Source organism: Doryrhamphus excisus, linkage group LG12 (assembly GCF_037039965.1).
Source record: "Doryrhamphus excisus strain RoL-2023G ecotype Guam linkage group LG12, RoL_Dexc_Guam_v1.1, whole genome shotgun sequence".
In the NCBI taxonomy this organism is placed as follows: domain Eukaryota; kingdom Metazoa; phylum Chordata; class Actinopteri; order Syngnathiformes; family Syngnathidae; genus Doryrhamphus; species Doryrhamphus excisus.
The window spans coordinates 16,577,009-16,600,295 of record NC_136368.1 but is presented as its reverse complement, the minus strand read 5'-3'; the positions used below and the strand labels follow the sequence as shown (position 1 = coordinate 16,600,295).

General features: G+C 41.6%; 4 protein-coding genes across 4 annotated transcripts; 1 reads left to right on the top strand and 3 right to left on the bottom strand.

The window, feature by feature from the left end:
* Window positions 1–798: 798 nt before the first annotated feature.
* Window positions 799–6,670, top strand: fhl2a (four and a half LIM domains 2a). The gene is made up of 6 exons (XM_058082063.2): window positions 799–920; window positions 3,423–3,590; window positions 4,543–4,717; window positions 4,799–4,968; window positions 5,074–5,260; window positions 6,162–6,670. The coding sequence occupies exons 2-6, from the start codon at window positions 3,435–3,437 to the stop codon at window positions 6,311–6,313; spliced, it is 840 nt and encodes a 279-aa protein (XP_057938046.1). The 5' UTR covers window positions 799–920; window positions 3,423–3,434; the 3' UTR covers window positions 6,314–6,670.
* A 522-nt stretch (window positions 6,671–7,192) lies between these two features.
* On the bottom strand, window positions 7,193–9,862 carry lg12h2orf49 (linkage group 12 C2orf49 homolog). The gene is made up of 4 exons (XM_058082119.2): window positions 9,708–9,862; window positions 9,385–9,548; window positions 8,610–8,838; window positions 7,193–8,174 (listed from the first exon to the last, which is right to left on the bottom strand). The coding sequence occupies exons 1-4, from the start codon at window positions 9,816–9,818 to the stop codon at window positions 8,118–8,120; spliced, it is 561 nt and encodes a 186-aa protein (XP_057938102.2). The 5' UTR covers window positions 9,819–9,862; the 3' UTR covers window positions 7,193–8,117.
* A 508-nt stretch (window positions 9,863–10,370) lies between these two features.
* Window positions 10,371–15,036, bottom strand: gpr45 (G protein-coupled receptor 45). Its single transcript, XM_058082118.2, has 2 exons — window positions 14,817–15,036; window positions 10,371–12,567 (listed from the first exon to the last, which is right to left on the bottom strand). Exon 2 carries the CDS (start codon window positions 12,498–12,500, stop codon window positions 11,340–11,342), a length of 1,161 nt encoding a protein of 386 aa, XP_057938101.2. The 5' UTR covers window positions 12,501–12,567; window positions 14,817–15,036; the 3' UTR covers window positions 10,371–11,339.
* Window positions 15,037–18,581: 3,545 nt separating this feature from the next.
* pou3f3a (POU class 3 homeobox 3a) lies at window positions 18,582–20,646 on the bottom strand. Its single transcript, XM_058082307.2, has one exon. It carries the CDS (start codon window positions 20,312–20,314, stop codon window positions 19,019–19,021), a length of 1,296 nt encoding a protein of 431 aa, XP_057938290.2. The 5' UTR covers window positions 20,315–20,646; the 3' UTR covers window positions 18,582–19,018.
* Between the last annotated feature and the right edge of the window lie 2,641 nt (window positions 20,647–23,287).

Sequence of the window (23,287 nt, the reverse complement as noted above, 5' to 3'; positions counted from 1 at the left end):
CCATGTCATGCCATGCTAGCGTGCTAATGCATTTCAGCAGTAACCATAACCAGAATCAGCTTTGGTTAAAAAGAGCAATACATTTAGCTGCATGAAACAACTCCCCTCATTTTTGTCCTCCCTCCCCATACAAACTAATCTCTTCATGGTTGTGCCACAAATAGAGCACTCGGGGCTTAGTGAAGCACTGCTGACGTGTTTCTCACTGGAGGGAGTCCAGGGACCATTGGGTCAGGAAAACCTGAGAGAGAGCGAAGCTTTGGATGAAAGAACGCTGCACTATATATGTGTGTGTGTGTGTGTGTGTGAGGGTGAAGAAAATAGCGCTATAATTTGGCACCATGTGGGTGTCTGTCATCAGCACGTCTGGATACAATATCCAATACGGTGGACGTTTGGGATTGTATACGTCTTCCCCAGTGAGTGAAAGTATGAGACACACAAGCGGAATGGGGAGGGGGGGGGGCATCTTGGACACCTGACCCTTCTACTGAACAAATATTGTGATGTTATGTAAGTTGTGTTTGTGTCAGATACTCCTGACATGGCTTCTTTCAGGAACAGGTTGGGGGGAAACCAAACAAAAATATTAGATTGAAATAATGGCGGATAATGAATGGCATAACATGGTGACCAACATAAAACTCCCCATGAGTGACCGTAAAAGGCCACATGGTGAGTGAGTGAGTGAATGGGGGGCCTCCGGGGTTATCTCTGAGAAGCACTGCTTTATTTATAGTGCTAAAAAAAATCTCTCCAAAAACCACCCACCCTTTTTTTAATGTTGCCCCTCCTCCATTTTCAATTAGCCCCTCATGGGTGGAGTAATGCAATCAGGAGTGACTACTACAGATCTCCCGAAGAGTATCGCCTCAGTCTGATCCAGACTCCGCACAGGCGCAAACTCCCCACACAGGAAGGTAAGACCAGACTCTGTTCAACTATCCATCCACCATCATCTTTCCTCCCAAGCCATTCTCTCACCAACCCCCCCCCCCCCCCCCCCCACTTTCCATCTTCCCATCTCCAGAGTTCTCCTCACTTTTCCACCCTCCTTCTCCTCCACCAACCATCCCAGGCCTCCAGGCAGTAGCCTCTTTGGTTCTTCTATCCTAAATGTACGCCCAATGAGCCTGGAGGCCATTTCCATTCCACCTTTATTTCCTTTCATTCCAGCTCCTGAACGTGTTTCTTTGGCGCCAGTAATGATGCCTGGTGACCAGGAAGTAGTCATATTCAGTTGGAATAGGCTCCATCTTTTAACAAGCCCGAACAAGATAAAAAAAATATAGAAAGTAAATAGCGAAGTGATTCAGTTAATTAAAAATAATCCCATTATTGAGTTACACAGGCATGCATACTGGATGGTCCATTTCTTTGCATTTGGAAGATTTTTGGAACATAAAATATGATTGGTTAACGCTCCTCATTGGCATAAGCCAATTACTTGTTAGCAAGTTCTTACTTGTACTTGTAAATGGGACTTGAAGTAACATGTTTGATATTTGATTGATTTTGCAATCAGCTTTGATTACTATTAGTATGAACTATTAGTATGAACACTAAACCAGTGCTTTAACACCTCAAGTACTACCTCAAAAATATTTTGCTTGGTAAGTATCGCCACTTACTGTCATCATGATATCGGTTCAGATGTGTGGCTTGTACTTGCAGGTAAAAATTGAGTTGAGTTAAATAGTAATATTTCCGCAAAGGAAAATTAAATTTGAATTCGAGTGAATCTTAGGTTAATAAATTGTATATATTTCTAATATAACTTTATGTTATTGGGTACCATCAGATGGAGCTTGCTTCCCGCCAGTGGTACCGTACCACAGTTTGAGAATCAATACATATTACCACAGCATTACTACTTTTACTGAAACAGTTATTGTTACGTGCCTTTTTTCTAGTACATTCTACATATCTAAACCCAGCTAGTGAAGGCAGCACAGAAGTGACTCTATAATTTTTATTTTTATTTTTCAAAAGGGAATCTGTTGCCAATGGGCTTACCCATGCTGGGTTCCAATCAAAATACACTATGATGTTTGATGTATTTTGTACACCAATGATTCTCAACCTGTGGTATGAGCACTGAGGGTGGTACGTGGATTTCATTTAGTGGTACTCAGGTACACATCTGATGTTATTTAAAAAAATATATTTTACCACATGCATTTAAGATAATTGCAGAAATGCACATTTACTAAGCAAAGATTTGCCAAATTTTAATTGAAATTCAATCTTCCTTTGTGGAAATATTCATATTTAACTCATGTCATACACTACAAACCAATTACCAGTGATGACAAGTCACATATCCCAAGTTCAGGTGATATATGGTGTAAAACATTTAACTTTTTCACATGAATATGCAATAATCATTGTTAGTAGTGATAACACCATATCATAGTATTACTTCTGTCATTGATACAATTATTGTTATACACGTTTTTGGTATTATTTGGTATTCTATTCTCTCTCCCTAATGGGTCGGTCACAATGCACAATTAATCTCAAGGGAGTTTTTCCTTGCATCCTTCACCAAAGATTCTAGAACTGCTGATCCCAAAACGCTTAGTAAAAAGTCCTGAAAATATGTCCCATATCTTTGAAAATAGATAGCAAGGTTATTTGCAGGGACAGACCCTGGGGGGGGGGGGTCCCGTTCATCCACCCATCAAAGGGCAGTGCCCAGTATCTGGGAAAACAGCTGCAGCGGCATGTTGGACTCGGCTGAGATTGTATTCTGTGGCAGTTCAAATGAGCAAGTTCTTATTTTTAGGAGGCAGATAAATCCTTATATAAGCTAGGTGAGTCATGGCGGCAGGAACAGACAATGGGGGAATGTGGGTGGGTTCAGTCGGGGTTGGAAAGATTAAACCGTTCAGCTTTGAGCCTAATAAGATATGTCAAAACATGGCACATATCTGGAATGGACATTTAAAAACACAGAGGAAGGGTTTTGGACAAGAAACAACCAAAGGGGGGTCCGACTATGCCGATTCCAGACAGCTGCAGCAACGAGGAGTCAGTATTATTATTATTATCATAAGTAACCACTCCTTTGTACACACACTGACAAGGAATACTATGGTGCTGACAGCTGGAGGCTGTGTGATGGATGCATACAGTAGCAGGGTGACGCTTTGGTATGCACACATTTCCCGCCTCTCAAACCCCCCCCCTCACACCTCAACTAGACTGATAGGAGGTATTTATAGCCTCCAACTTAGAACCTGCTGTAAGATGGAGGCTAGATCTAGAACTTTGAAACATGCTAATACTGATGTGATACTGATTATGATATCCCATACCAGCATGGGCAAATAAATTAGCATTTTTGGCCATGAGTGTAGCTGTGTATTATTGATATCAATATTCACCTGTATGCTGTCTTTCTGGTGTCATGTGACCAGTTGCCAGTCAAAATGACAGAGCGCTACGACTGCCACTACTGCAAGGAGTCCCTGTTTGGGAAGAAGTATGTCCTGCGAGAGGAGAATCCTTACTGTGTGAAATGTTACGAAAGCCTGTACTCCAACACCTGCGAGGACTGCAAGAAGCCCATTGGCTGCAATACCAGAGTGAGCACACACTGATTCACACACACATTTTGTCAAAGAGTGGCATGCTAACCATATTGTCATTACTGTATATAGTGAAAGGGATCAGTAATGATAATAATAATAATAATAACATCAGGGTAGTTGGTGTGAGAGAGACAGTGTTGGATGGAGGCGGTTGATTTGCTGTGGCACTGAAACTAGAAATCAAAATGAACACCTGAATAATCCAGAGAGAATGTTTAGTCCCAGTTGCCATTGATGCTCGAGACCCGATGCCCAACCCTATATCGGTAGGGCATTGATACATTTGGAAAATTAAAATGAATTTTAGAATTCTACAAATTTGAAGGTTAAAAATTTTGGTACTTGAATGAGTAATATTTGTTCTAAATACCAACAATGCATTTCCTCAAAATTGGCAGAGATATGAATAATTTTAATATGTAAAAAAAACCTTAAAAAACCCAACAGGAAATAGTCGTCTTATATTTGTCATAGATTTGCAAATTTTAATATAACAATAATGCATGAAGCTGTCATCAAACAACTGTTCAAAAGCTAAGAAATATGATATCAATTAGGAATGTCGGATATTGGCTTCCTTTGCTGAAAACCGATATGCCAATATTGTCCAACTCTGAATTTTTAACCGATACTGATATGTATACTGTATACAGTATACTGATACTGAAGTTTCTTGTATACAGAATTTTTTTTAAATATTAGTTTTCATGATTGGGAAGAAAATCTGATGCCTATATCAACCGATTTTTATGATAATATCAATTAAAATGTCACAAAAGTATTTTGACGGGCTGTCTTATATTCGGGCCAATACTACATACTGAAAAAAAAAGATACACAACGCTACCTGGTGGAGTACCACCTGCCTGGCCCTAATGCAGGAGTGTATATACGTACACTATGCACTCCCTTCTGGTCTCTGATCAAGCGTCTTTGTTCATTTTAGGACTTGTCTTACAAAGATCGCCATTGGCATGAGGACTGCTTTAAGTGCTTCCAGTGTAAGCGCTCGCTGGTGGACAAGCCGTTCTCCACCAAGGATGAGCAGCTCCTGTGCACCGAGTGCTACTCCAACGAATACTCCTCCAAGTGCCACGAGTGCAAGAAAACCATCATGCCAGGTAAGGAACTCATCATATGATCGATAAAACTTCTCCATTCTTTGTCTTAACATCACTCAAACTGTGCGTGGCATTGCTAAGGCTCCAGGAAGATGGAGCACAAGGGCAACAGCTGGCACGAGACATGCTTCACCTGCCAAAGATGCCAGCAGCCCATTGGCACTAAGAGCTTCATCCCCAAGGACAACCACAACTTTTGTGTGCCCTGCTATGAGAAGCAGTTTGCCATGCAGTGTGTGCACTGCAAGAAGGTAGGAGGGGGGGGGGGGGCAATAGGCTTGTTCCTGTAAACAAACACATTACAGCAATACAGTCGTCCCTCGCCACTCGTGGTTCAAATTGTTGTTGTGCACTAGCCCATCACTACTGGCGGGGTGACCTACCGTGACCAGCCTTGGCACAAAGATTGCTTCCTGTGCACCAGCTGCAAACAGCAGCTGTCTGGCCAGAGGTTTACCTCCAGAGATGACTTTGCCTACTGCCTCAACTGCTTCTGCAACCTCTACGCCAAGAAGTGTGCCTCCTGCACCACACCCATTAGCGGTAAATCATTACGCTTTTTAACGTTTGTACTTAAGGTAGTAAATGTGTGGAAGATTCCCAGCAATTTTGAGGAAAATGTTCCATGCTTATTGTTGTAAAAGCTTAATATTAACTGTGGTTAACTTCTTTTTACACATTTTACCAGAATGGTGGCAAGCCAATCACAGTTAGGAATGTTAAAAATGTTGTTGAAATAATCAGTTCCAGGATCAAAATGACAACATCATAAAACTAACCGGGTTGCACGGTGATCGAGTGGTTAGAGTGCATGCCTCACAGCTAGAAGACCCGAGTTCAATTCCAGCCAATCACATAATCTTTGGCGCGAACTGGCGCCGGCCCAGTGGACCCCTAGCATCATTGGCGCAACTTGGCTCGTGCCATTACATTCCAGTGGATTCCAATAGGCGGATTGTTTGCGACATTTGGTTCCACTTGGTGGACACAAAGATTTTAAACATCTAGAAAATTTTCTTACCGCCAAACTAAATTTTTGCCGTTTCAGGCCACCACGAGCCAGTTGGGAGGCAGTTTGCGCCACTGCACACCACTCGGCACCACAACAAATTGCATTGGCGCGAATTGGCACCAACTGGCACCAGCCCGGTGGACTCTTAGCATTAACAACTGTCATTTGACACCACAAAAAAGAGAAACCATACTTATGCTTCTACCTTTAGAGGATAGACACTTCGGATCCTGCGCCAACTCATCAGTCTAGGTTGGTCAGATTAGTGTTTGTCCCACCTAGTCATCGAGCATGTACTGATAACCTGCTTCTAAGACATCCTGAACAGTCCAGTAGCGATCGATTCAATGCCCCGAGAATCCTTTTCCTGTACATTGCCATGCATTGTTATAGAAATATTCCAAGTTTGATCTTTGTGTGTCCATGTGTCAGGCCTGGGAGGAAGCAAGTACATTTCCTTTGAGGAGCGCCAGTGGCACAATGACTGCTTCAACTGTAAGAAGTGCTCCGTGTCCTTGGTCGGCCGCGGCTTCCTCACCGAGCGCGATGACATCCTTTGCCCGGAGTGTGGCAAAGATATCTGAAGCAGATTAAAGCCAATTAAAACATCTGATTGCCATGCCAGCCATGCTCGAGCACATACTGTGGTGTCTTTTACTCCCTTCTAAGCAGTGATTGTACATTGTTGTACACCATAGCTACCATTTTTGACTTTGGAATGTTGACTACAGTACTTGCATGAATGTAGAGGACATGTTTGCAGATTTAAAATATTGTTACCCAATCTATATATACAGTATGCATCTTTAACTCGACTAATTCCTGTGTTGTGCATGGGTTAGCTTCTGTGGAACTCTGATGTAAACTGTAGATGTGCATGAAATCAACTTTTATGGACTGCAGAATTATTCAACCATAAATAAAAGACTTACACACATTCACCACAGGAATCAATCTTATCTGTTGCATTCATTAATTTTTTAACCTTAATGCAATGGAGTGCCTGAAAAAGTGGAAAGGAAAACTTTCCTTGAGCAAGTGGTCATATTTTGCCTCTCATTTGAGCATATTGTATATTGCACAACACAGCAGTATTAGAACCAATGTTGTAATAGAGTTACGGAGCAAACTGCACAGCTAGCATTAATACAACCGATGAGTTCATTGTAAACAACTGTAAGTGTAGCTGAGTAGTGCAACACAACCAATTTCTTAAAGTCCAAGCAGAAGTAGATAGATTTGCTGGATGCAGTAATACTTCAAATGCAGCTACTGCTATTTTGTGGCGGTAATTAAAACCACTACATCAGGAGGTTGCCTACAGCCACAGCTGGTATTGCCAGTGTTATTTGAATAAACCTGGTTAAGATTGTTATTATTTTAGACAAATAAGTTGAGTATTATTCGACTGGTCATACGATGTAATAAAAGCAACAGTAGTAACCATTTATATTGACACACTTTATTTATAAAACAAGTGGGTACAAATATAATGTTGCCATTTCTGATTTTAAAAGATCTTAAATCTAAAGTCCATCAAAACTGAAAACAGGGACCAACATTTAAAGTTCATGTTTTTTTTTTAACTATTTAATAACCATCGTTATCAGTGTGATGTACATTGCTTTGATGTCAATATTATATGTACTATATAGTACCAAAAAACCCCTTTAAAACAATTAACCTCACTGAGGTTGAAGTAGAAAGAAAATGAATCAAGTAAACATGTTTTCATTCTAGACAAGATAATACACACCTGAAAGTAAAGTTTGTATTATTGTAAACAGCTACATTAACAACTACTAAACACTTGTGAGACTTTATTTTATGTCATAGAGGGAAGGCAAAAAATACTGTAATGGAAGCACAATAAAATTTACTGTTGATTTGAAAGGACTGATGCACTCTCTGCAGGGTCCCTCAGATTTGACATTTCAAAATTCCATATTCCATACACATGTTTTCCGGGATGCGTCGCCCACAAACATCTTAGCAGTCCTAGCATGCGCCTTAGAAAAACATTTTCTGTTGCTTGTCCTCACTGTTGTGGGGGTGTATGCTGGAGCCTATCCCAGCTGATTTTGGTTGAGAGACAACCTCGACTGGGTGTCAGTCAATCGCAAGGCACATAGAGAGAGCAACACACTCACATTCACACCTATGGGCAATTTACAGTCACCAGTTAACCTAACCTTACAAGAACAAATCAATCAATTTATTTTTCTTGTGTAGTTATTCAGAATTTTATCTTTTTGAAAATACAACAGTGGTAACAGTCTTGGAAACATGAACGTTTTTCCATACTTGAGTTTCCATTTGCCATACTTTTCCAGACCTGGAATTTTATAAAATCAAATTCTATACTTGTTAATGAGTAGGGGTCAGATGTCACGGCCAAGTCACATGTTGGATCTTTTTCTTCACCTCTGGAGACTTCAGAACACCCTGAAGATATGGGGAAGAAACATGGTGGTTTAAAAATGTGGCCAAAAGTGTCCTTGGTAGGTATTATACTGCATGGCTGTGTACAAATTAAAGCTGCAATAACTGTTAGAGGCCCGAACCGTGTTGTCCAAAATCAAGCCTAACCATTCTTTAGTAATCAGCAGAACATAGGTAAGTTTCAGCAAAATATAATTTCTCAACAAAAAGGGAGAAAAACTGCTTTTTGTGAAAGATACATTTCCAACTTTCAATTTGACCCAAATTTAGCCATATATACTGTATTTAGCCAAAACATAAACAACATAAAAAAGATTAGTGTTTTACATCAAATTAAAAATCTATTTACAAATATAACATTAACTATGTACAGTTTTCACATTTGGAACTGAATTGTGTCAGGGAATTTGCAAGAGTGTAAAAATATCTGGTTCCTACCGAGCTGTTTGCCTCCCGTTTGAGGCTTGTTGTGTCAGTGCTTTGTGAAGAGGTTTGGCTGTAAGAGGAAGCTGATGATGTCGATGATGATGAACTACCAGAAAGTCTGCGAATAGGGTTGGACAAGTTTACAGCCGGCGGAGGTTTTAGTCGATCGGTGACTCCTGATGACATTGTGGTGGTCTCCATTTTCTTCGGTTTTAGTAATCCAGAGGAATTAAGGTGGTCCCTAGAGGCCACAACACCACTTAGTTAGCAATTCACATACAGATTCATATACAGTACAGCATATTGTGACTGGAAGCATACCAACGTGGCGAAGACCACAAGTCCATGTAGCTGTTAATAATACACAGCCATCATAAATGTTATGTAGCAGCTTCAATGTTTGTGATTTGCTGCCTGTTCCGAGTGTAATACCATTGTAAACAAGGTGAAAGGCGGCATCTAATTAGCTAGTAACTAGCTCTTACCTGCTTGATTAGTAGAACTCTTCAAAACATGTTCCTTTTTTACATCATGCATATAGTTTTGAGAAGCAAAACGTTTTACTTTAGTGACCCCATAGCTGGAGCCACTTCCCTCAACATTGAAAACAGACCAGAACTCTGGAAAATTCACTGATGATGTTGATGTCAGACAACTTCATGTAAAAAAAAAAATCAAACTATTTCCGTTTTGCTTTGAGGTGTAATAAATTGTGGTATGTCTTAGAAATCTCTTCTTCGAATTGACAAACTAGGACCCCCACAATGCTAGAAATGGCCCTGCTCACCTTTCTGCCCTCACGTTAGGCGGCGTCGATTTTCCTCGGGCTTTCGCCATCCTCTTTCCCCAGCGATTGTTAGGTAACGTCCGCTGGGGCCGGGGGATAACATGTCGTATGTAAAGGTCTACGAGTTGGTCCCGACCCCCGCAATCTCTGATGTTGACCCTTTTCTGCAATACAAACAATAATAAGTAAATTCAACTCGTCCGTTCATGACTTAAAAGTTAACCAAATAGAGTCGATATCATATGCTAACATTATAGCCTATTTTCTCAACTTTCTTTACTACAATACACCCTAAATGTGTATTTTGGGAATATATGTCTCACCTCACTTAAAATGAGCTGGAGAAAATCATGAGATAGCAGCTCAGGGTGCAATAACACATCCACTTCTGAGGCAGAAGTAGCTTTGTTGGCTAACTCACCGGAGGACGCCATGTTTGCTACTCCACAACATCTTCTTCTTCTCTTCTTCTTTGTCGTTTAACGGCGGATGCAAACTATGTTACTGCAATACCGCCACCTCCCGGATGAGCTCAATGATTTACCCGCTGTGTCAACACAGATTAGGACATTTTAAAGAGGCAGGAGAAAATACGCACACGCTCAGCTAAAACCTAAACTAGGAGACGTCACACTACGGCTTCATTATAACTGACCTCTTTTTGGCTTTATCAGTAAAACACACAAAATTTTACAGTTTACGAAAGCTTGGATTTATTCAATGTGCCCAGCGACACAACAACTGTGACTGGTTGGATTGAGCAAAGATTGACCCACCAACCTTGCAGGTTTTAGACAACCTAGCTGGGATAGGCTCCAGCATGGATAGTTGGATAGCGTGGCCACCCGTCATAAAGTCTCCAGTGATGTGAACACTGGTCTTTTGTATCCCAATCTCAATTCATATCATGCATACTTAGCTCTGTTTACATTGTGGAAACAATTAAGAACCAACACAAGACCATTGTTTTAAAAATTGTATTTATTTGGCTTCTTCTATCCTTGTCAAATGATTATATGCAGGTAAATACTGTATGCTTACTAATTCACTCATCAAATGTCTGAGAACATCACTGGACAATAGTAGCATTCCCCCCGCCTTTTTTTCTGAAGAAACATCACTGACCTAACGATTACCACGAGGGATGGCCATTTTATTCAATTATTTAATAATTGCTAAGAATTTGGGCTATCGTGGAACTGATTTATCATGTCGTCTTGATGCAGTTGAGGCAAAATGGAGCGCAGTACTTAGCTGCTACTTATTGGCTGATAATAATACCAATGAGATGTCAGCTATGGCACTTTTGGCTACCTCCACAAACACTTCTCCCCCGTCCCATTAAATCCCAATAAAATATAACAGTTAACAGTTCTGTCGTTTGTGTTGATAGCGTGCACTGCCGAGCTGCAACCAGCAGAGGCGCTGCTGATTCTGTATCAACTACTTTGTTCATCAGATATGAATTACATCCACTAAGACTTCTGTTATGGCACAACTCCTGCTTTCCTCCTCACACAATACAACACTGACATCGAAACAGGAGTTCAGAACATTCAGAGAGAAATTTGTGTTTTCTGTCTAAACAAAGGTAGCATGATGCCGGCAACAATATGACAACAATTCATTCATTTACTTTTTGTAATTCTGTTAGTTTAGTGGAAATGATTGTTATTCTGCTCGATACTTCTCGATTCAGAAAGCGACTCAATAATTAATTGATTTTTTATCAAATAATTATGAATCAGTAGATCAGGGAAAATTGAGTAAAATGCCCATCCCAGTCACCACTGAGGCCCAATGTTGATTAATGGAGTCAAAAACAACACACCACTGATGATGAAATATCACAAGCAGGAGAGAAAATTGACATTGGACAATGTGGTTGTTTTTTACTGTCAGACGCCATGGCCACCATCATATTGACAAGACAAAAAGCGGCCATCTTGTGCCTTTCAGACTGCAGATTGTGTCTCGCTGCAGATGTAAATGTTGCTGGGTCGCACCCTCCTTCTGCTCCGTCCCGCCACCCTCGGACACAGACGGCAGCTCTTTGGGACAAACTCTTGACAGGCCTCTCTGAACTTCCGGATCCTCCAGCAGTAGATGATGGGGTTGAAAACCGTCTTCAGGTAGCTGAGCCACAAGGCGCCTATGCTGATGGGATAGAAGGCCGGGCTGTAGTAGAAGCGGCGGCTGAAGACGGCCAGCAGGCTCACCACAGTGTAAGGCAGCCAGCATGCTGAGAAGCCCACAAAGAGGATGAGGATGGTGGTGAAGGCCCTGGTTTTGAAGCTCATGTCCACTTTAATGTGGGGGTGTCTCTGCAGACCGATGAGCCTCCTTTTGCTGACTTGGTTGAGAGCCGGCAGGCAAGAAGGCTCGCTGCCGTGGCTGTGGACGCGCAGGGTATTGTGCCGCACCGTGTTGAGGATGCACAAGTAAGAGTAGAGCATGACGGAAAAGGGAGCGAAGAAGACCGCCACCGCCAAGAGGACAGCGTAGGCTCTGTCAGCCACGGACTCGCTGTAACCCAGAACGCACTGCGGTGCCCAGGCATCCCCTATGTCGGCAGCGCCTGTCCTCCAGCCCACGACAGACGGTAAGGAGATGCATAAACTCAACATCCATGAACCTGTGATCAAGACCTTAGCTCTATGTGGCGTCAACTTATCCTGGCGCTGTACAATGATGAGGAAACGATCCACGCTGATGATGAGGAGTATGGACACGCCCTCCAAGACAAAGAGCCAGTAGAGCATGATGGAGGCACGGCAGAATCCACTCCCGAGGCTCCAGTCGCCGCTTCCTAGTGTGACGGCGGTGAAGGGCATGCAGAGGAGCGACAGCATGATGTCCGAGAAGGCGAGCGTGGCGAGGAGGAGGTTGATGGCAGAACGCATGGCCGGCTTCTGGTAGACGATCAGGCATACGATGGAGTTGCCCAGGAAACCGATGGTGATCATAAAGATCATGATGGCAGCCAGAGTCACACGCAATGTGACCGATATGAGAGGAGGCCCGGGGTCGGATGGGGGGCTTTTTGCGGTTTCAATGACATCATCCGGCTCCATGAGGTCGCACCCCTCCAACAGGCTTTCATTGCAAAAAGCCATGATGGTGCTTTACCAGAGGATATTGGCGTGGAAGAGGTGTTTGGGCACTTTCAAAGGCTGCTGCCATCTGAAACAGAAACAGAACATGAATGAATTGCACACTTCATCAGGCCTGTGACATCAATCAAAGAAGAAAATAAATAACTTACTGTAATTTACAACTGACATTGTTTACTCAAAAACATTCATTCATTCATTTTCTACCGCTTATCCTCACGAGGGTGCTGGAGCCTATCCCAGCTGTCTTCAGGCATGAGGCGGGGTACACCCAGGACTGGTCGCCAGCCAATCACAGGGCACATATAGACATATAGAACATGCACAATGGTGCGTTCAAGGACTGTCGAACAAATTGGGAAAGGTCACCACGTCCAACACACAACCAAATGTTGTAGTGTTTATCGCATTTGACGTACCATTAGGTTCCCCCGCCCCTTGCCCGAAGTCTTCTGGGATAGGCTCCAGCATGCCCCGGTGACCTTGGTGTGGCTAAGCGGCATAAAAAAATTTATGCAATTTCATTCATTCATTTTCTACCGCTTATCCTCATGAGGGTCACGGGGGTGCTGGAGCCTATGCCAGCTGTCTTCGGGCGAGAGGCGGGGTACACCTAGGACTGGTCGCCAGCCAATCACAGGGCACATATAGACAAACATAGAATATTCACAGGCATGGGAATATGACAAATAATGCATTGGTTTTATTTGGCATTTATTCCTGTATTTTTTTCTCTGCGGTATTTACACTTGAATAACTTGAAATAATGTTAAAATGTTACTAAAGTCATTCAGTTCAGTTTGTTACGGTTAGTTTTATTCATTCATTTTCTACCGCTTATCCTCACAAGGGTTGCAGGGGTGCTGGAGCTTATCCTAGCTGTCTTCGGGCGAGAGGCGGGGTACACCCTGGACTGGTCGCCAGCCAATCACAGGGCACATATAAACAAACAACCATTCACACTCACATTCATACCTATGGACAATTTGGAGACACCAATTAACCTAGCATGTTTTTGGAATGGAGGAAACCGGAGTACCCGGAGAAAACCCACGCATGCACGGGGAGAACATGCAACATTGACATGGCGAACATGGCCGAGGATGGGATTGAACCCTGGTCTCCTAGCTGTGAGGTCTGTGCGCTAACCACTCGACCACCGTGCCGCCCGTAAACAGTGTCAGTCATTTCATATTAAGCCAAACAATAAAATGGAATGTGTGCGCTACAACCAGACAATAACCTGTGACACATGTTGTGTTACATTCCCAACCGGTACCAGCAAAACAACGCCAGACCTATTGAGCACAATTTTGTCAACATGAGTGCAGACTGAAGGTACTAGTGTCTATTTACAAACGCAGGCACATTCAGGCCTGCGTGTAGTTGATGATTAACAAGTGCACGCTTACACCGCCATCATTGATCCGACTATACTGTATGTACTAAGCATATTATTGTGTTTGTAGACCTGCACTGCTTGATGGTCACATTTGTGGTATCTCAACCCACCCAAATTCTAACAGGATGTGAACGACAGGGCTGAGTGAGGATGGTTTCTGATTTAAGGGGATGTATGGCTCGTTGCATGTCCCTCAGCTGCATACATGAATGACTACAGCATATTCCTGAGGTTTATAATCTATATCATACACAATACTAGAATATGGGCCGAATGTATTGCCTGCAAAACTGTGACTCTATGCGTGTATTATGTAACACATGAACCACTGTTTTATTTCTTTTTGGTTGTGCACAAGGAGACCACATTGTAACACATCACATCAAACTACAGTATATATGTACATTCATTCATTTTATTTATTTGAGGAATAGTACTATTTTATCAGTGGTTGATCAACAAGAGCGCCATTCTTACACACAAGCGCCGCATAGTTTTGCTGCCTGTTGCTATGGCAACAAGAGGTTCACAGCTCCATGGCAACAACCATCCTATAGCTCTGTCCTCCTTGAAGATATATATTCTCTCCAATATAGTAAATACTGCTGTTTTTTTTTTTTTTTACACACAAGGTCACCGACTCTTTGTTTGAATACTTCAATTCTACATGAAATTTATAGATCTAAAGGCAGTTATATAATAACAAACATTGATACATTAAATTAGATATTAGATGTAAATAATACAAAATAAATAGAGATTTAATTAATTGTAGCCAAAATAATATTTAAAAAACTGAAATAGTGCCTTCATTATCTTTGTGTTTATTTATTAGAGTCATAATTCCGATTATTTTTGTATCATTTGTCATCGAGCAGACGTGACAGCAGTTCAAGGGAGAAATCCAATGGACCCACCTTGCAGCTCACACATTTGGAGCATCATCCTGTCATCATCGTTTTGGTGTCATGTCGCCCCCATCATACATGGTGGTGCCTTCACTGGTGCTCCTCAACCGCCACAGCATAGCATGTCACAAAATATAAAAGATAATAACAAAAATATAAAAAAAAATCTCTAATCAATTTGAATATTCCATAGCGGACTCGGTCGTCACTGTGCCGCTTGGAGACGGCGTAATGACGCCACAAGATGCAGGTGGAAGCGATTTAAAGGAGCAGTGCGTTGGTCGTAAAAAAAAAAAAAGAAAGAAAATTGTCTTTAACATCTTATTTGGCTTGATTTTTTTGTAAATACATTTCTTTATAATCTGCTATCACATAAAATTAAAAACGTGTAAATTAGTGCTAGTGGTAGTCGCAGTAGTAGTCGTTGAAGTAGCACTTTTCTTAAAGTAAAAAACGAGCATATGCTATACTGTTTGTCCACAAGATGGCAGCATTACACCATATGCTGTATTTTGTTATTTGCAATAAAAAATGCTCAAAATGCCAGGGCTCAATTGTATCTACAACAACTGATTATTCAACATAAATGAGTTTTTTTTTCATAAATTTCAATGTTTCTCCATTCATAACATGACATCAAAATATCATAATATCATCTTCCCTCCGTGGCCTTGTGTTGAACATGACCACCTCAGTTCCACCCCACTGATCTGACACGGGCATGCACATCACGTCCGCTGGCACCCAACACTGGCAAAGAATTAATTTCTTTTATTCAGCACATCTGCCGAGATGCCGCCACTCCATCAATTCAACTAAAAAGCAAACAAACCTGCATGAAAATGTTCCTCTGGTTCAAGGGGGGGTAGTGGGGAGGAGGTACAAGGAACAGAGGGTTACATTTAGTGCACAACAGCAATACTGAGTCTTGTATTGACACCGCTAGTGACTCCTCCAGCTGTGCAGTTAAGAGTCTCAGTTGTGTGCTGCGTGTTAATCAATGGTAGGACTGATGGTTAACTGCTCTGTGCAGACTGAAAATAATTAACACCACACATTTGGGAATGTGCAGACCTCTGTGGACCCTGACTTTGACATGTCTCAACAGTAGCTATAATTAATATAACTATTGAGGGTGTAACACCGGGCTACATTTACAATTTTGATGTGAATATAAACAAATATTTCTGGGTTGAATCCTCTTGGGGAGCTCTTTTTGTGTTTAGAATTGCAATAACGGGCAGTGGCGGAGCTACGGGGGCCACCCCCACCGCTGGAGGACAATTTTGACATTCATGGCTATGTGGTGCAGAACGTTAGTCCAGCCGAACCGGCATTTCGGCTTGGACACATTTCACTGCAGCACACAACTTTCCGTGGGAGAGCAGAAGAGAGTTGCCTATTTTGTGGAGGGGCGGTCACTCTCTGGTCACCCCACTGGCCATCTAGACAATTGCGGTATCAACTTATTGCCACCCCTATGGGGTTGAGTAATGGTCTCACCTTGGTCACCCCGATGAAAAACGTCCTTCTGATAATGATAATGGGCCACCAATATAGCCCTGTGATCTAGTCAGTTAACAGTTAATGCTAATTTATTGTGACCAGGCACTAATTAGAAACCCTGGTGGGTATTTACTTTTGTAGGCCATGCACCTCGCCACTAAAGGAGACTTGGCAGTAAACTGAATAGAGGGAAACGATTAAGTTAGCAAAGATGTTTATTTTCATATCTCTGTATAAGTTAAATATTAACATAGAGTGTCCTTTTTTTTTTTAACTTTTTTGTGGCAGTTTTGACCCGAGCTCACCTTTCACTTGCTATTTTGGCACTCTTGGGTATGTTTTTTTTTCATTCATCATCTACACGTTTGCCCGGTGTCGCCTCTGCTAAATGATTTTCAGCGTTTTAGCTTCAGAAAATCATATAGGAAGTAAATTTGGATTTACCAGTGCTTTAGTGTAGAATGTAAGTAAGTGTACGACTGATTTATTTTACGATCCAAGTAACATTCAGGCTGCTTAACATTTAGATGAGATCTCAATATTGTAGCGACTTTGCATTGTTTTCCTATTAATAATACACATGATCTCAAATGACTGAAGTCAATAGTTTAGTTTGAGCGTCGATTTTAGAGCATAGCAATCTGGAATTGGCGGTAATATTTCAATATGAATCCTCCGATTGTCTCGGGCTGCATGAGTGCTGCTGACACTGGTGATTTGAACTTGATAATCTATGACAAGACCACACAAGTTTAACAAAACAATGATAATGAATGATACCGTTTGCCAAATAGTGAGCTCATAAGGTGAAGTCCATTTTGGAAGCACTTTACACTAAAGCTAGCTTTAGAGGGGTTAACACATTACAAAGTCTTCAAAAACCATAACAAGTATGACCAGGAGCATTTATGGTCGTACAATAATCCCTCTTTTGTCACGGCTAATTGCTTCCAGATGTCAATTTCAGTGTGCCATTGCCATTTTGTGATCTGCAAAAGTTTGTCACAAAGACAAAAAAAAAAAAAACACAAAATGGTGGAACTTACGTTTCAGCTTCAACGTATTTTGCTGTATCTAAAATGTGTACTTTGTGTGTCGCAGTAAATAGGGGAGCAGAATGGGTGGAGGACAGGAAGTGACGTCAGGGCTTCAGTGTTGAGTCTAAGTGCTTGTCGTGGGTTATAGTTGCAATAATAGCATGTGTTATTATTATTATTATTATTATTATTATTATTATTATTATTATTATTATTATTATTATTATTATTATTATTATTATTATTATTATTCAAGAATTATTATTCAAGAATTATTATTCAAGAATCAATCAAGACAAATGCTTGTCTTACCAAACAATTACTGACCCCCAATGACCAATATAGAATAGACCAATAAAGACCAATGTTGAATCACCTTCTGATTGGCTTATATTTGTATTTTAGTGAATATAAAAATGCTTAATTTAAGCAAAAAGTACAAATGATCTGCTTAAATACACATACTTTTGACCAATAATAGCCCATATTCAACCACAAAACAGCATCATTTATTAATGAGTATTTTTGATGTACTGTAATAGAGTGAAGCGGTGAAATTTGAACTGTAGGGACCTTGATAAACAAAAATATGTCTTACACATTATAATAAGGACCAGACTATTAACTTTGCAAAATAATGAAGTTTAATTGCAAGTGCATTATGAATTGTAAATTATGACGCTTGACAGTTCTTTGCTATGCGACATGTAGAAATTATTTTATGCTATTTAGTTTGTTTGGACAATGTAATATTTCTACATGTTCATTTTGTGCTGTAAGCAACAAAGTGTATTATTAGTGTTATATCAACATTTTAACATTTACTCATTTCATAGTTTTTTTTAGTCTTTTGTTTAATGGTATTTTTTAATTGTGCCCCCGGACTGCACTTTGGACACCCCTGTTGCAAACATACAGTGAACTGCATCAATACAGTGCATGTTTCATTATGATTTAACCCATTTTAGGTGTTTACTTTAATTCAGTCTTAGTTGATTCATAAACAAATAAAATTCCACACAGACTGTAAATGCAGCAAATTGAAAAGAATCATAAATATTAAGTTATGGTATGATTAAATCAACTTAGTTTCTCCCAGTTTTGGGATTGTGCAAGTGTTAACATGTGATGTACTTGGATGCAACATGTTTGAAATATTATTAGCAATGGTTAATAATATCACAACCCCTTGTGTTCAATAACGATGTCCTCATCTTTCATGTATGTCCAATTTATTAAATAAATCATTGCTTCACTGAAAATAAGCATGAGAAGGAAATAAATAGTGCAAACCATCAGACAATACACACTTCACTTGTACATGTATAGGGAAGGTTTTTGACTTTTTTTAAAGCATGTTTTTAATAATGAAAAGGAATACTGGAACAATTGCTGAAATTGTCATCTACGGGTACAAACACAAAGAAACACAATGAAGGGGGGGGGTATTCATTATTGCTTCCTGGAACAAGGCAGTGTTAAATTAAATCAAGTCTGTGACTTAATTAGGTTTTGAGAAAAGGATGCATAAAACTTGACCTTGACCTGCTGCTTTGAAATGACAACACTCACACACTCCACGTTAGAGTGGATAACGGGACACGCACCCAAGTTCATTCTAAAGCTAGTGAGACGAAGACAAAAAAAAAAGTTTGCATGGTGATGCCTTCACGTGTCGCTGTACATCCTCTTGCAGTCAATGGAGGGTGACGGGGTGTCGGCGCCCATGCTGCCCACCTGCGAGTACGTGTTGTCCGGGCTGCGTGGAAGCCCCGGCGGCGTCATGCGCTTCTCCTTCTGCCTGCGGTTGCAGAACCAGACGCGCACCACCTCCTTCTCAAGCTGCAGCGTGTCCGCCAGGCTGTTGATCTCCTGCGCGGACGGCTTGGGGCACTTGAGGAAGTGGCTCTCCAGCGCGCCCTTGACGCTCACCTCAATGGACGTGCGCTTCTTCCTCTTGCGCCCCTGCGTCGCTATCTTGTCGATGCTGGCGGGACTCCCGGTACTGGAGTCGGCCTCTTCCAGCCACTTATTCAGCAGCGGCTTCAGCTTGCACATGTTCTTGAAGCTCAGTTGCAGAGCCTCGAACCGGCAGATGGTGGTCTGTGAGAAGACGTTACCGTAGAGAGTACCTAAGGCCAGACCGACGTCCGCCTGGGTGAAGCCCAGCTTGATGCGACGCTGCTTGAACTGCTTGGCAAAGTGCTCCAAGTCATCCGAAGTCGGCGTGTCCTCATCCGAATGCGCCTCTTGGTGGTGATGGTGATGATGCTGGTGCTGATGGTGCTGGTGAGCGTGATGATGATGGTGATGGGGATGGTGGTGATGATGAGGGTGCTCCAGTTCTGGGGAGTCCCCGCGCACCAGCGCACCGGGGTGCACGAGGCTCTGAGTGCTTAGCATCCCGTTGACAGTGAAGGCAGCAGACTGGGAGTAAACGAGGTTCTGCTGCTGCTGCTGATGCTGGTGGTGCTGCTGACCCTCACTGATGCTGATGGCTCCCCCCCAGCCTCCGGTGTGCGCTTGATGCCCACCCAAATGAGAGCTCCTGTGGTGCAGAGCAGCCGAGTGCAGGTCCTCCCTCCCTCCACCAGCGCCTCTCTTCACGTCCTGGGTCTGAGAGCTGGTCGGCCACGGAGCACCGACCTCCGCAGCAGCGGCTGCCGCCGCCGCTGCCGCGGCTGCTGCGGCTGCAGCGTGGGGTAGCGACGTGACCCACTGGTGAGCGTGACTAAGCATGTGCCCCCCGTTGCTCGACACCATGGTGGCCCCTTGCATGAAGTCACTCTGAACCATTTTGACCGAGGGGTCCCCCCTGAACACGCTGGAAGACACCGAGGTCACTGCAGTGTTGGCCGGCTGAATGCCACCGACTCTTCGGTCGGAGTGCGAAACCGGACCGGATAAAATCCTGCTGCTGGCAAGGTACGGGCTGGAGGTGGCTGTAGCCATCCCCCAAATCATCAATTTTGACTTCTTCTTTCTTGATATTAACTTTAAAGTCCCGTTTAACTCGAATTCAAAAACAAACTGTGCGTAAAATCAGTCCTGAGAGAAAAGCAGCCACAAAAATATGACAAAAAAAGCGGAAGTTAACAGTTTAACAACAAGTTTAGCCAGTCGGAGATAATCCACAGAATAAATCCCTGTCGGACTGGAATTATTTTACGTGCGTAAAAGACACCCCTTTCTTCTTCTAATTTATGAAATGATAGGTGTTAAAAGTCTCTTGTAATGTCCAGGCGCATCCTCCACGGAGCGAAGGAGGCGAACATGTGTTTACACTCCGTCCACAGCCGAGCTTCCCTCTCCCATCTCCGGCCAATTAGGAGCAAATAAATCCTCAGAGTCTTCTCTGATTGGGCGTTCAATCTGAGAGGAGTGCGTTTGCCCTGGTGTGCCTGCTTGTATGTGTGTGTGTGTGTGTTAGTGTGTGTGTGTGTGTGTGAGGGAGATGCACTAAAGTTGTGAACATTGTATGAATGAAAAATGTGATATGCTATACATAGACTCCATACAATATTTAGTTTCAACCAATGCTAAATACAAAGATAATGCTGTGTTCACTGACACAATCAGAGAGGTATTCATTTAATGTGTTTGTTATTGTAGTGGTAGTAGTAGTGTAGTTGACATATAGTCAAATATCAAAGTACAGCAGAACCTCTGTTTACAGATATTATTATTATTATTATTATTTAGTATGATTAGTTTTTTTTTTTAAGAAAACATTTTTTGCAGTTTTTTGTTTGTTTCTTTCTCTGCAAATAACCCACCACGGGGCCAAAGAAAGCTGCAAATACCAACAATTTGATAAAGAAGGTGAAAAACACTTGAATTCATCCTCATAAAGTATGAAGATGACATCCGCTTGGCGATCTCGCCAGGATGCACAGGAAGTACCATAAAAAAAATCAAAGAAGTTAATGTCACGAAAGGGTCCGAGGTGTAAACATATGGATCACAAACCAGTTATGGTGTCACACCAGTGTGGCCTGCTGTCCCATAAAGCGACGTTTTGCGTGCCGTAAGCTCCCTGTGGGATTGCATCGGTTGACGTAAATAAAGTTGTGTGAGCACATAGTTGCTGTCCATGCGTTCTTGAATCAAGTCAAGTCAAGTCAAACGTGCATCTCCTCACCTCTCCCCTTCTGCATCTGCGCTACTTGCGTCAACATGAGTCCTCAGCAAAAGTAAAAGTAGTGTTAAATGTTCATTTTATAATTCCATTCATAATTTTTTTATTGCTTTCTGTATGTAAAACTATAATCATGTGTTTTCTGTTACATTTTTGGGTCTCTCAAACAGATGAATTGGATTACATTATTTTGTATGGTTTAGGTTTTAGACCAGGGGTGGGCAAACTTTTTGACTCGTGGGCCATGCTGAGTTAACAAAATTGTCAAAAATATATATTTAACACACACACTATTTTACATTTATATAATTCTAACATTCTGCATTGAATTCATTCATTCATTCATTTTCTGCTGCTTATCCTCACGAGGTTCGCAGGGGTGCTGGAGCCTATCCCAGCTGTCTTCGGGTGAGAGGCGGGGTACACCCTGGACTGGTCGCCAGCCAATCACAGGGCACATATAGACAAACAACCATTCACACTCACATTCATACCTATGGACAATTTGGAGAAGAAACCGGAGTACCCGGAGAAAACCCACACGCGGGGAGAACATGCAAACTCCACATAGAGATGGCAGAGGGTGGAATTGAACTCGGGTTTCCTGTGAGGCTTGCGGGCAAACCACTCGGTTGCCGTGCAGTCATATTATTTTGATATTGATATAAAATAAAAAGTCCAGACTTTGAGGAAAGATGGAAATGGCAGATAGGGATGTCTCACTTCCCAAAAGAAAACTGAAACGCTGGATGTGACTAAACTAAAAATCAGGTTAAATATAAATATGTAATTAGAGTAATCACACAAGATAATTTAGTAGAAAAAACATTGTTATTGTTAAGTGTCTTGACAATGTTGAGACATTATTTCCTGCCTTTCTGTCCATGATATTCTTGTAAAAAAAAGACAAAAAATATTGTGAGATAGATAAGAAAAACCTTTTTTGACACACACTAGCATTGGAGTGTTCGAATGTTCATTTTACAGCATTCTCACAATTAGTAAGTATCTATACATTACTGATAGCATAACAGCTGGAACAGCTCTCTATAGGATCCCCAGCTTTGGATACAAATGTATGTACGCCTTTTGCATGTTAATGCACCCTGCCTCTCAGGTCGTAAAGAAAGAACAGCATGACAGTGAGGCGCAAAAAAAATCTGCCACCGTGGACTTTCCGAGCTAAATTTCTTGGCGTTATATTACCAGATTATCAGATGTGCAACTGTTTTGTGACAAATACTTTGGTTGCCTCAGTTTTGATCCCAGAGCAGCCTACCATATGTGCTGTTCATGTGCTACGGGATCTTGGGTCCACTTTAAAAAAGGACTGATAGACTTTGATTTGTATTTAAATCTTTTTTCCAGCTCTATACAACTTTAAATTTGTTCATGGTGTCAATAGATTGTGTTATGCAGACACATAACAACCGTCTAATGGCACAAATAAATGGGATCCAATACAAAAACCTAATTAAAAAAACGGCCCATACAGAGAAGGACGGCTTTTGAAAATTGTTGCAAAATTTGAACTGCAATGTGGCGAGAGACGACAGTATAAACATATTTTATATTATACTACATTTGTAAATTTTGTCGTACAATTAATTCATTATATTAAAAAAAACATGCCCTGAAACACTTCTAATCAAATCACCCCTTAATCAAATAAAATAACTATTGTAAAGTGTATGTGCTACTAATAATATATTTAGTTAATAATGAATTATTTTTACTTTTAGAATATTCAGAGAGATTTTTTTTAAACAAGCTGTGTGCCAAACATGCCGAACACTTCA

What these genes read in the sequence shown, in the direction of transcription:
- fhl2a (XM_058082063.2), top strand. Translation starts at nt 3,435, where the DNA reads ATGACAGAGCGCTACGACTGCCACTACTGCAAGGAGTCCCTGTTTGGG. An exon ending in CAAGAAAACCATCATGCCAG is followed by an intron (nt 4,718 to 4,798) that starts GTAAGGAACTCA and finishes GGCATTGCTAAG; the next exon opens with GCTCCAGGAAGATGGAGCAC. An exon ending in AGTGTGTGCACTGCAAGAAG is followed by an intron (nt 4,969 to 5,073) that starts GTAGGAGGGGGG and finishes GTTGTGCACTAG; the next exon opens with CCCATCACTACTGGCGGGGT.
- lg12h2orf49 (XM_058082119.2), bottom strand. Translation starts at nt 9,818, where the DNA reads ATGGCGTCCTCCGGTGAGTTAGCCAACAAAGCTACTTCTGCCTCAGAA. An exon ending in TCCAGCTCATTTTAAGTGAG is followed by an intron (nt 9,549 to 9,707) that starts GTGAGACATATA and finishes TTTGTATTGCAG; the next exon opens with AAAAGGGTCAACATCAGAGA. An exon ending in AACGGGAGGCAAACAGCTCG is followed by an intron (nt 8,175 to 8,609) that starts GTAGGAACCAGA and finishes CCATATCTTCAG; the next exon opens with GGTGTTCTGAAGTCTCCAGA.
- gpr45 (XM_058082118.2), bottom strand. Translation starts at nt 12,500, where the DNA reads ATGGCTTTTTGCAATGAAAGCCTGTTGGAGGGGTGCGACCTCATGGAG.
- pou3f3a (XM_058082307.2), bottom strand. Translation starts at nt 20,314, where the DNA reads ATGATTTGGGGGATGGCTACAGCCACCTCCAGCCCGTACCTTGCCAGC.